Raw genomic sequence first — 13,398 nt, forward strand, 5'->3', positions numbered from 1 at the left:
TCATCTGTTTCATTCAAAATAAAAACCTGACGACAGTTTGCATGGTGTGTAAGTTAATTGAAAAGTTGAATTCTAGGCACACAAACATACACCTCAGTTTTGCAGCTTCAACATCTTCAAAAACTAAAGTAAATATAGAAGAATTGAATAATACTACCCTTTACTGCTAACTCTACATTCTGAAAATACACAGAGGCCCATATGCCACTAATATTTTTAATTGATTTTAAATATTTTCAGCAGAAATAATAGCTTTTATAGAACTATTTTATATAAAATGATATGTATTATATTGTATTGTTAATCACTGAACTGAAAAACTTAAGTTACTAGTCCTTTTTACCAACAAGTCGTTTTGAAAGTAACCCATTCTGTAAAATATATTACTTCAGAAATCTGTAAAATAATTTGTATTAGATTGTGCTAAGTGAAAGAAACAGAAATGTTTAAAAATTGTAGTAGTAAAGAGTCCCAGAAAATATGCAAAGCTGTTTTACATACAAAATACCTGAAGATCATACTATAACCTGTCAGGTTCACACTTAATGTGAAATACGAACGTATTTGAAATCAAATTCCAAAGGTTTTTGTGAAAGCACTCCTTTAAGAAATGGAAACGTCTTCTTGCACTGGTGTACACCAGCCACAAGATGGCAGGCCTGTTACTTTTTAGTATTTTAATTCCTGTTTTATCTACAAGTTAACACTTTCTGTGGACAGTTAAAATAAAATCCAAAGTCTAAAAAAATTCCCAGAGATTCACGCCGAGACAGACATTCAAAAGCGCGCGCTCGGATGTGCACGCACAGCTAGTAAGGACAGGAGTGGAGGAAGGCCGGAGCAGCTCTGAAAGAACAGGCAGTGAGCAGTGACTGGGTCTGCTGCTCATCGCAGGGGTTGGCAGCACTTTTCATGTTGACAAAACGACAGCAGGTGAAGGACGCAGTGTCTGGATCTCCAGAGTTTTCCCAGGCACAACCCGATCCGCTAGGGTCCTTGCATTGTTTGAACGACAGTTAAAAAAAACAACAATAACAAAAAAACAAGACACTCGTTTCTCTCTTGAACGTTACTCTCAAAGCAGCATAAGGTCTTACGGAGGAATTGTGTTCTTTTTTCTTCTAAATACATCGGCAATACCGGTAATATGCTGACCAGGAGGAGGGGGGGGGGGGGGCAGTCGGCCTTGGAAACGACGACCTCCGGAAAGCCAGGACCTCCTCCTTGAGGCCTGGAGTCAGCGCGTGTCCACAGCGCGCTCAGGCTGCTCTCTCCTCCGAGGAAGACTGGCTGGAGGGTGTCTGGGAGTGCACACTCTTACTGCTGCTCTCCAGGTCCTGAAAGTATGGATGTGACAAAGCAGCGTAGGCCGATGTCCTTTTGGAAGGACTGAATGTCAGAAATTGCTGTTCGGAAAAAAAAAAAAGATGAGGGGGAGGGGAAGGTTAAATGCATTTAATAATTTAACTTATGCAGTTGTGTTCATATCGGTCTCTTCTGACTACACTGAGTGCTCAGCAATTTTTTTATGCCTTATTTCGTTGTCTCCAACTACCCCTACGTTGGCTTTTAAGTGAGTCTTTTGGAAGCACAGGTGCTAAGTGAGCTAAAAAGCATGGGACATGCATATAATGCACATTAATGACATCGGTGCAACTTTGTACTGTGTGGGGTATAATTAGTTATGATAATTAACCCCCCTTCACATGGTAAAAGGGCCAATTTTATAAACTTCGAAAGTGGGTCTAATTTGAAAAAAGATGACCAAAAGCGAACTTTAAAATGTCTTCTGACAGAAGTGCTGTCTTTCTGGATCTGTTGAAGGTATGTACAGTGAATCTAATTGTTTGCTTTTTCAGGTTCATCATTTCATTTCCTGTGCCTTGATTTGCATTGCTTTGGTAACTGCAGAATTGAATGCAGAAGCTCACCGTTTTATTTTTGTAACTTCTGATCTGTTTTCAGATCCATATGCCCACGAATGTGTCCACATGCCCGTTAACCTTCTGAATGTGTCCTTTCTGCGTAGTATATTGGACAGATCTCCTGCTTTCTCTACAGCAAGGATCAGCAATCTTATTAAGACAGCACTAAATCCTCATAAAGGGCCTGCAGAAATTTCTCTTAGTAATTCCAGCACTCAACAGAAATCAATAAAAAACGCAAAGAAGAAGCCACCTTTAACCAAAAAAAGGAAGGCAGAGAAGAAAAGAAACGGCACACTTACGAGCAACAGGGATTTCCCCAGCTCGTCGATGTCTGGGACAAAATCCCCAATGGGCTGCGCTGGCCTCTGGGGGAAGGCAGTTCTCGGCAGGGCCACTTCACTGGGCCAGTCCTCCTCACTGGGAACCCCAGTGACACTGCACAGAGACCACACAGCATCAATAGAGGCGTATCTGTCCCTGCAATCTCGCCAGAGCATCGCCACTCCTACTCTCAAGCTGAGGCGAAACAAGGGCTCAGATCTCATCTCGAGAAATGCTCAAAGAAACCGAGAGGCAGATTCTAAAACTAAAAATAATAGTTTTTATTTTTTAGATCTCAGTTTTATCTTTCCTGACGGAATTTCAAGCACAACAAAATTATGCAATGAAATCTGATAATATCATTATTGCCCAGTAAAATCTGAATTAATACCACTGAAAGGTTACGTTCCTTTTTCACTGCAGCGCCTACATTGTGTAACCGCAGACATGGCATTGACAAGGTAGACCAGACCGCCTTTTTTTTCAAAATGTGGAATTGACAACTATTTTCGTTTCATGCCACCCATCTGGAGATGCCCTTTTGTCAAGAGGCTCTTCTGACTAATGCTAGAAAAGGCTCTGCACACTTCGCTCCAGAAGCCTAAATGTGCCAGAGTCATCTGCCATTTTTTCACGCCTTGAGACTTGAGTCTCACAGTGCCTGCAGTAGAGGGTGCATTAAGAACAGCACTCCAAGCTCTCAAGCACCTGTCACGCTAGTGGGAAACTCAGGGTAACTTCAGGCCCTCCCAGAACAGCTTACTCAGCCAGTGCACCGCAGACTGGGGAATGACATAGCCCAGACTTGAGCCAGTCATGTCTGGACTGAGGGACTCCAGCAGTGCTCTAAACCAGCACCTTCACAATTCCAAGTTATCTTTGGAGGTCTGCTTTTGTGGGGGTTAGATACAGTATTTGTTTTAGCCAGACGATTCGCTGCACTTAAAGGTTCTATACTTAAAGGTACTTACTCAAAAATCTTCCCTAACTGGTCAACATCAGAATTTCCCCGGAAAAGAGGTCTGGAAAAAAACAAATGACATTAAGTGCATTTTTTAATTTAAACTCAAATTATTATCCTGTACTTTTGCACCATAAAATACACTATACCTTACGTCTACACACGTTGGTTATATGAAGAATACTTCTGTATAATTATGTTTTCAATTTATTACAAACCAAACATAATGACCTTACCAATACTATGTAATAAATACACTGTCTATATTATATATATAATAACATTGGATATTACATCATTACTAATAATCAAACTAATAAATACCCTGATAGTGGCTTGCAAATATAAAATACCCAATTAAATACAGAAACATCACACAAAACTACATTCAACCAGTAACCAGGTGACATTCCAGAGCTTTAGAGCACTTGTATTTCAGAACTTGGACTTCAAACAAAGAAGCTGAGAAGTGCGGATGGACTATTGTGGGCATCATCCGTGTTGCATGGGGAAATAAGTGCTGATATTGTGACCAACCTTGTGGTGCTCAAGTTTAGAGTTATGCACCAACTAACTCTGGGAACAGTGTTCCTCCAATGTTTTGTTTGTATTATTCACATATTTGATTCTTCACACCAGGAAACACATCGCATCTCCTTCTGCAGTTAAAAGTGCTTTGGAATATATTATTTGCTTTCTGGCCAACAAATGTGAATGCATAGTCTGCTTGGGTGCTGAAATCTAATGGATGAAAAAGCCCATGTCTAAGAGTACTGAAGTACCTCTAATAATGAAATATTACTGTTTGAGATGACAATTCTTTGGTTCATTTCATACAGTACCTGGGTTTCATAACTGCAACATTTAGCATTGCATCTCTCTGGAGAAGCACAAAACAATCAAACATCCTGGATGCAAAAATATCTCAAGAGAGACCAGACCTTGACGTCAGTAATAAAGAGGGGATTTAGGTTAAACTGAAAAGCTTGTGTACTACAAATTGTTCACACTAAGCGCTATAACAGAGCAGATTGAAAAAAAAGATCATATTAAAATGGTCCAACAGAAACAAACACACTCAAAGATAAGAACAAAGTTAAAGCAAGGCATAACTCCACATGCGACAACTTTTAAAAACTTTAAAAATAGATGGGTAGAAGAAAAAGATGTAGTCATACTATTTAACTTTTAGTTTAACTACCAAAAATATATTGCTGATTTTCCTGTAATTCACTAATGCTTTTCAAGAAATCAGTTCATGACTTGCCTCACATGGGCATATGCATTGGATAAAGGTTGTGGAATTATCATCTTTTAGCATGAGAAGCAGCAAAGTACTTCAATAATGTCAGCCTTTATAGTGTCCCTATTCACTCCTTGCCCAGACACTACTGCAACAGGTGGTCTTGCTCACAGGTAGTTAGTTTTATTGTCCTCTCCAAAAGAAGTACCGAGTTATAAAGCTTATAGAATCAAACAGGACAGCATCTTCATTCAGTCTTTAAAGTACCTATGAAATGTTCTTCACAGATTCTGTATTTTGTGCTGTCCCCACATCAGCGGATGCAGTAGCATATGACCTCAAAGAAAAGTGTCATTCTGTAACTGGACAAGACACTGGAGCAAACTGCGTCTGCACTGTATAATTAATTCGAAACATCAGGAAAACTGATGTTATTCTTCAAGAATATTCATCACATGTCACTTTAACAGACCTACAACGTCTGTAAAATGTATGTGGTTAAAAATGACTGTACTCAATGTAGACCAGTCTAACCAAGCAATCTACATACTTACGTAATAATTTCTGCACTACTGTAAACTGTTTAGTTTCTGGCTGACTTGGAGAATTGAAAGCCTTTTAACAAATATGCAGCACCAAATGTTAAAGTCCAAGAGCCTGAGTCCTGGTGGCTCCTGTGGGTTTGGACAGCTGCTAAAGTCTCTAAAGAATATATTTCCAAATGTTCATCAGCAGTCAAGTTTCAAAACAAGTTCTCGCTGTGTTTTTTTTTAAATCATCAAATGCAAAAAAAAAAAATCACTTTCATTTTTCTGTTTCAGCTTGTTTCCAGGCCTTCCACTTTCGGGACATCATTTTTTTCGTTAGTTCTGATATTTGTCGTGGGGCTGCTCAGCCAAACAATTTGGGAGCCGTCCAGGAAATGTCAATTCAGAACTGCAGCAGAAAGTTTGTATTGTTTCCACTGATATGTAGGCAGACAAAAACAGAGGAGGATCCAGACTATACACAGCAACACAGTTTGCAATTACATAGGACAGAAAGGGAAACCATACCTTGGACCCTGATGATACACTGGTTTTACACAGCTTTTATCATACGCTTCTAAATCGATATACAAGTTTCCATTCTGATTTAATTTTCTCGGACCATGCAATGTGCAGAAAAAACAAAATGTCCTACTCTCTAACACCATTAGCATTAGATACAGGACTAAGAAATAAAATGTACTTTTCTTTGGCAGAAGCTGAAAATAATACATTTTTAACACATGTAACAAATATAGAGTAGTTAAATACACAAAATCACCTACATAATTTTCCTAAACATCCAAGTATTTAAACACATAGTACTGTATATGTGCACCTAGCAGAACAAAGGTAAGTTGCTTGGTGTTTGTCTACAACTTGTTTTGCAAAAAAACTGTCAATCATTCCCAAAATTCTCTTTAGGTTTTGCCTATATATTAGCTTTACAGGGAATGGAGCATTAAAAACACAGTTACTGTGATACTGCTCCATCCCAGTATTAATTCAATTAGATATACATCATTCAATAGGATGGAGTCCTGCTTAAATGTGCTGCCCCTGGTATGAGTCTTCTAGTAAGTCTGAATACAGCACTCTCAATTAAGAAATGCTACCTCTCTGCTCAAAGCACATAATGGCTTCTTAGAAATCATTTCATTCATTTTTATTCGATGCATTATTACTGTAATTTGTTCAGTGTTAATTGGAATTTCTCTTGTATTCCTTTTAAGATTCCCTGACTGAGATGTAACAGGCACAAAACCACTTTAAGGCTAAGACAGCAGATTCTGATCTAAAGCTTTAGCCAAACCAGTTCTTTTCTAAAATCACCTCAGGCCCTATCATGCCAAAACAAGTATGATGTCTAAAATTCTTCAAGAGGAATTTTCCCAGAGTTACTCCCTTGGACTTAATTAATAGACTCAAACAAGGTTTACATTCTTTTGGAAGTGCACATGTACAGTACAATGTGACCTTGCACTGTATTCTGCACTTCCCAATACAATGAAGCCTTAAAATGAATCAGCCAGCTTGCTAAATGTGACTTGGACTTCAATGTGCAAACTGAGAGTCATGCTTTGTTAGTGGCGAAGTTTATATCCTGCATACCAACAGCAGAGCCCCCAGAGTGGGGTGGGGTGATCCCTTGCAAGGGTTATCGTTCTGGAATAATATAAATGTGTGAGCATGAGCTGGAAATGCCAGAAAGCTGTGAGAAAGTAAATAGAGCTGAGTATTGTTCAAGCCAAATACAATGATTGCACTGCTCTTTCCACACTGACCTTTAAAGGAACACATACCATCATTTTTTTTTAAATTTCCGATTTAGTTCGTGTGGACATCTTTCAAAATATTTAAAAACACGTAATGCGGTATTAGAAACGAATGATGCACTGAATTTATGTAGGGGGGAAGAAATTAAGATGCGTGTCCCAGTCCGCAGTACTACTCAGAATCTCTGAATTAAGGGTTACTTCCAAATTTCTGTTGGTATGCTCTTTTGGTCCGCACAAAACTATGGAAGATTTTATTTTTCTTTGAACGACCTCAATTACCTGAAAATAATTCACCATGCACTGGGGTACAATTAACCAGTTTACAACACATACGCTTATGCAGTTTGCTTTGCCTGTAATTGCAGAGCCATTCTTTGCAGTTCGTGACCTAGAACCAAAAAAATCTTTTCACAATGCCTCAGTTTACAGTGGTATACCATACTGTAGATTTATAATGGTTACAAAATGAAGTTTTCTTACTTTTACTGCTACTCTTGTTCATATTATATAATAGGAGCAATGTTCTGTAAGAATATTACATTGGGATACATTTAAAAAGCAGTCAGTAGGGTGAATGTTGAAAAAGCACATGAAGAAAATGCTAAATTTCCAGCAACAGGAAGGCATAACACCAGTATAACCATAAAATGTAGCTCTACAAGAAAGGAATTTGTGTTCTTGTTGGCCTACCATGTACACAAATTACAGATCTACCCTGTACAATCTTCGGAAGATACCAAGGATGAATTAGCAGTGTACTAAGCAGATTAAGGGATTCTCAGAACAGCATGATTAAGCTCAAGCATATCTTCAGCTCACTGTAGGCTACTGAAGTGAAATGACAAGGCTGATGGCTCATTGGGGATGATTTCTTTGTTCCAGGTCATAGGATTATCAAGTCTGTGCATGTGTACAAAACAAACATGCTTTCCAACAGCACAAGAACCTTCCATGTAAAAAAAAATCATCCAAGGTTGTGGAGATAAAAATGAAGGCTGAAATCTCTGTTATACATGGTGTTTCAGTGATTTTTTTTCAGTTTGAAAAAGGCTGTTTCTTTAGGTGCCTTTAGGATTATCTGAATATGCAGGATCCTGGTTGGAAAAGAACAGTGGATGCCCACTCAGTTTCTAAGGCTTTGCCAGATAAGACACCACAGCAGCTGCATTAATACACCCTATACTGCTTTCCATGCAATATTAGCCATAATCAGAGGAAACTTTTTTATATTTAGCTCCTGTAAGCATGTGATGTCCCTCGGCCAAGAGAACAGTATTGTCAGTCCACACCACTTTCTCAGAACACTAACATTCAGAAGATGAAGAACTCCAGTATGATTAACTTCATGCTCCACACACAACAAAACATTCACATTAAGAAGACAACTAAGAAATCCACTTAAGATTAATGTAATAAACAGACCAGTGCCATGTCAGTCCCATTTCAAGCCTGCAGAAATTCAGCTGACAGAGAAAGACATCAAGAGTGACACTACTAGAGCACCAACCACAGCAAAAGGAAAAGACATTTATCTATCAGGGACGTAAGAAATGTTACCGTTTGTAATGCTTTTTGTTATTAAAATAATAGTATTAAATAGTATTATTTAACTAGAAATATAGAAATATAATTCATCTATTATTAATAATAATATAATATTAATATTTATTGCAGAAAATCTTCAAGCAACCTTCAGAATGGTTCTAGAGCCACCGCTGTACAGCACAGCTAAATGAGTTTGAAGGTATTTGTTTTTTTCTGAAAGGTGACTCAGCTCCATCTCATAATGGTAGCTGGGGAAAAATGGTTAAAATTCCTTCCGCTTATTAATCGGATGCAGTGACTAAAAGCTACAAGGATGACGCTCCCTCTTGTGAATCTTGATTATCGTACTATCTCCATTTCAGCTTCATCACTGTTCTGAAATATACCCTGCAGGGAAATATTTCACCATCGCCTTTTCTCGCTGCATGAAACATGGGGAGGGGGTGTGACCACTCCTTCAGCCCCCATGGTCTCTGTCTGAGAAACAGCAATACCAACCAAGGATACTGAATAAAGTGTAATGTAGTATAAAGAAGGACAGATCCCATAATTCCGCTTTTCCTCCCAGAATTCAGTTTTACATGAGCCCACTGAGTTCCAAGGAAGTACAGCTGAATATGCCATATTGATCTACCTTCAAATCTGCTGTACTTACCCATGTTGAATCATATGGATAAAATTTGCAATGGCCTCATTCACTCTAGTTTGCTCTTAGAGCCAAGGTTAAAAATTATTATAATAATAAAAAAATTCCTTACACTTATATAGCGCTTTTCTGGACACTCCACTCAAAGTGCTTTAGAGGTAACAGGGACTCCTCTCCACCACCACCGATGTGTAGCCCCATCTGGATGATGTGATGGCAATCAAAGCCAGTTCATAGACGGGGATTATTAGGAGGGCATGATTGGTAAAGGTCAGGGGGAAATTTGGCCAGGATGCTGGGGTAACACCCCTACTCTTTTTGAAGAAACTCCCTTGGATTTTTAATAACCACAGAGAGTCAGGACCTCGGTTTTACATCTCATCCAAAGGACGGCACGTATTTACTGTCCCTGTCTTTAGGACCTACACAGACCGCCGGTTGACCACCCGGTCTCACTAACACCTCTTCCAGCAGCAACCTTAGCTTTCCCATGAGGTCTCTCATCCAGGTAGTGGCCAGGCTGACACCTGCTGAGCTTCACTGGGCTTCCAGTTGTGAGTTGCAGGGTGATATAGCTGCTTGCAAAATAAACATTACTTCTTAATAATGTAAAGTGAGTTTTATAATTACAATGCATTTAACTTCCATTTACATTGCAGGATAGCAGTGAGCAATGCCACTGGTTCACAATTTTACTGGGAAAAAAGATGAGATGCATTTTTCCTGGGAGTAACTCCTGCAAGTTGCATGAGAGTATGCTCAGTGTACTTTTGGGCTCTGGTATGGGCCTCAGCAATGCTAGTCCGGCTCGTTTGGGACATCATTGCTCTTCCTTTCTTTCTGTTATCTAAGAGAGAAGCATGGCGGTTGAGGACCTGCTCACAAGCAGCAGTGTTGAAGACGCAGCAGAATTACAAGTCTTATTGGCAACACTCACTGGAAACCTAGTACAGGTCATCTCTGGAGCCAGCCTTTTAGAGAAGAGTTTTTAATCAAAAATATTTTAAAAAGAGAATATTATAAACCAGACTTCCATAAAGAATTAAACATACAGCAGGTGAAGCCTGTCAAGACTAGAGGTCTGAAAGTTGTGCCTAAAAAGCACTTAATCTGTAACAGGTGGCCTTTAAAAATGTTATCTTAATCACCTGCAGGAAAAAAAAATAAATGCATGTTGTTGGGATCAAAGGGCTTCTCCGCCTGCTTTCAGGAGGTCTTGGGAAACAGCCAGATTCTGTGCATTACAGGCCTTTCCAGCTAATAGTATCAAAGTAATACCTGTCGCCTTCTTCCTACTGTATTCACAGGGCTCAAAGCTTTAATTATATCCTCCGCCTGAAAGATAAAAAAACGATTTTCCCAAGCACAGCAACTGGCAGATTGACAAAGATCCCCTTCAACCAAATAAAGGTAGTCACCTGTTAAAAATGAGCACATTCAAATTCACACACGGCACAATACAATATAGACTTCTATGCACAATCAGTTTCTCGTCCTCACAAGAAACAAGAGCTTATTATTTTTTTCAACACCAATCTTCTAATTTAATCGAATAAAATTTTTCTTATGATTTAAAACACATCTGGATCTGAAAATATTTTGGTGAGATTCAACTCACTGACTAGTAGCTAATGTATGTATCGGTTCTATTAAGACTCAGCAAAACTGCTGCGTTTGTAGTATTTGTAGTAAGCAGTGATGAAATGATTACAGTAGAATCAGCAGAACATGCATTTACACTATAACACATTACAGAGGGAAGTTACAATAAGAACTAAGAATTTAAGTTTTAATTCAAGTTTTTAAGGACATACAGAAAGGAAGGTGTTACTTTGATAAAATCTAAAAGAAAAACCTTTCACTTTGTTCTAACAGTCACCCAGATCATAGCACTCTTCTAGAATTAATGAATACAGTATGGAGACCTGCTGAGGTCCGGTAAAAATTAATGCCATTTAAGGATCTTTATTGGGTGTTTTAAGGTGTGATACACACTTGTAAAATGAAACCCATCTAAAAAGAGTAATACACAGTAACACAGAGAAATGTCCCAGGAATAAGAAAGTAAAAACATGGGAGCCTCTCTTTAGTTCGATCCGAATTGGGATGTAAATCACATTTGCAGCTTTAAAATTCCAGTGCCTGGACAGATTTTTTTTTCATTCTTGAGACAACTCAGTTTACATCCAGACATTCAGTATAAAAGCAAACTTAAGCATTCCAAACTAACCAAAACCATTTCCAGGTTGCCCACTTTAGGGTTTAAGTTACTGTACTTATGTTTTGTAAAATTAACGTTTTTTTTTAAATAAACCCATATTTTGCTTTCTCTTGAAACCACAACCATTTCATACCAACCCCAGATACCTCCAGGATTAAAGCTGGCATCCTAAGTGTTTGCTGGCAAGGAAACCTAAAATCCTTGTACCATTAACAGTGTGTTATTAAAGTCCTCTCAAAATTTACATTGGCAGTCAGTTTCTTATTCCATTACAAATCAGATGGAGTGAAGTAAAAATGTAAAGACAAAGACTATATATTTGACCACAGAAGAGGGGAAAAGTCCTGTCCTGTCATACCTTCACTAACTATCCCTCATGGGGGTGATCATGTTGAATGAACACCAAAGAGACTGAGAAGGCCGATCTCAGGATCTGCACACACTCTGGTGAGTGACCTCTGACAACATATCAGATCTTCCACTGCACAGGAGGGTCATGGTGAGCTCTGCTCACACTCTCACTCTGCATCCGTGTTCTGACATCTTCGAGTGTTGAGCTTCTCCCCAGATATTTCTGCTCCATTCGGCTCAGTCGAGGGTGATAATCTTCCATAGGAGACAGCCATGTAGCATTTCATCTTGTTTGCTTTTACCACACGTTTAAAACTCTTCTTCTGGCCTCCTCTGGGAGCATAGGCATCCACTCTGCATTAACTAGTGCCTGGAACCTGGAGATAATGGTTGATCGTATCATCAGCCTGCTTCACAGAGAACATTAATGCTGATGCTTCTGTCCTCCCACTTGATATGTAAACTTTTCCAGACATCATTGCTGACATGACTCCGGTCCTTTTCAGTGTCCCCTGTGTATTCTTCAGGTTTCAGCCCCATACAACAATATAGGGATTATGATAGATTATCAGTTTGGTTTCAGTTTTGATGTCACCATCCTCAAACACCTCCTTCCTTAAGAAGCCACTGCTTGCAGAATTCAGACACTGCTGGATTTCTTTGTTAATATCGGCCTTCTGTGAACGTTAAGTCCCAGGAGGAGGAAAGTCCTCTACATTCTTCAGACTGTAATTCAGAATCCACACCAACGGTGCTGGGGCATGTGCACTTTGAGATCCTAATGACTTGGTCCTGAATAATAATGATCCCATAGCAAGTTGGTGTCCTCCATTCCATGTCAGGTGTGCTCAGTCTGGACTGCATATCTACCTACCTAGTTTCTCCTTTAATTCGATTGCTGTAAGTAAGGTAAATTCTTCCTTCTGATCTGCTGTGTTGTGGGGTCGCTGATGGAAAACGGGCAGTGGTTCCTCTCCAGCATGCAATGGGGTAGCAATTGTTATTACTGTGAGTTTAGAAGTTCAGAGGGTTAAGAAAACTGATAAAAAACAATGATTTTATAGAAAATTACAATACTGTATGTTTACACATGTGCTAGATCAGATCATATCTAAAACACTGTGGTGCACGAAATGTTAAATGCCAGTGAAGGCTTTATGTCAGGAGGTGTTAAGCTGAAGCACTGCGCTTTCTGATTTACTGCCAGTGTTATATGAAACTGGGTTGGGCCATTCTGAAAGCCTCATCTCACTGGGTGCCAGGCCAAGCCCAACCGACCGTTACAGAGAGTGACATGTGGCTTATCAGGGGAAGGAAACAGACATTACAGGCAGCTCCCCCACTTGGCATGAATCTCCTTTAATAAATTAATGTTCATCTACTGACGAGCCCGAGCCAGTGTATCTCATCTCATTTTCAGCTAAATTCCCCAACCTGAACCAAACAGACGAGAAACTAGAAACTGCCAAACATAAAATGCAACAAACAAAAACAGATTCTCTTTTCCCCTTTTTTTCCCTCTCTAGATTGCTTTAGGAAATGTTGGTACTTCAAAGGTAGATAATACTCTTTTTATTAGTCTGCAATTGCCTTCAGGTTTAAGTAAGTTTTTTTTGTGACTGGTTCTGCTTACACAAAAGATAAAACCACAGGAAAAAAAAGTCAGAAGCTGAATTTTAACAAAGCTCAACCACAGGTAACTGACTTTTATTAACGGTTAGATAACTCAACTGTCAGAAAACTGGGAAGTTCAGATGATCTGCCAGGTGCCAGAAGAAAAGCACAGTACAAACAAACGCTCTTCATATTTGCATTTTAAATTAGGTGTTTTCAGAAAAGGTGAATACACTAACTCAGTCTGAACAATTTACTGTTCA

General features: G+C 39.1%; 1 protein-coding gene across 1 annotated transcript in view; it reads right to left on the reverse strand.

The window, feature by feature from the left end:
* Window positions 1–1,175: 1,175 nt before the first annotated feature.
* The window catches only part of cdk6 (cyclin dependent kinase 6), a 65,521-nt gene continuing 53,298 nt past the window's right edge, over window positions 1,176–13,398 (reverse strand). The window contains exons 6-8 of the mRNA XM_088929022.1: window positions 3,221–3,271; window positions 2,228–2,363; window positions 1,176–1,406 (exon numbers count right to left, since the gene is read on the reverse strand). Of these exons, the coding sequence (XP_088785148.1) occupies window positions 1,260–1,406; window positions 2,228–2,363; window positions 3,221–3,271 (334 nt within the window). The 3' untranslated portion in view covers window positions 1,176–1,259. The remainder of the gene's footprint in view (window positions 1,407–2,227; window positions 2,364–3,220; window positions 3,272–13,398) is intronic.

This window comes from Atractosteus spatula, chromosome 12, assembly GCF_055471065.1.
Source record: "Atractosteus spatula isolate fAtrSpa1 chromosome 12, fAtrSpa1.hap1, whole genome shotgun sequence".
Lineage (NCBI taxonomy): Eukaryota > Metazoa > Chordata > Actinopteri > Semionotiformes > Lepisosteidae > Atractosteus > Atractosteus spatula.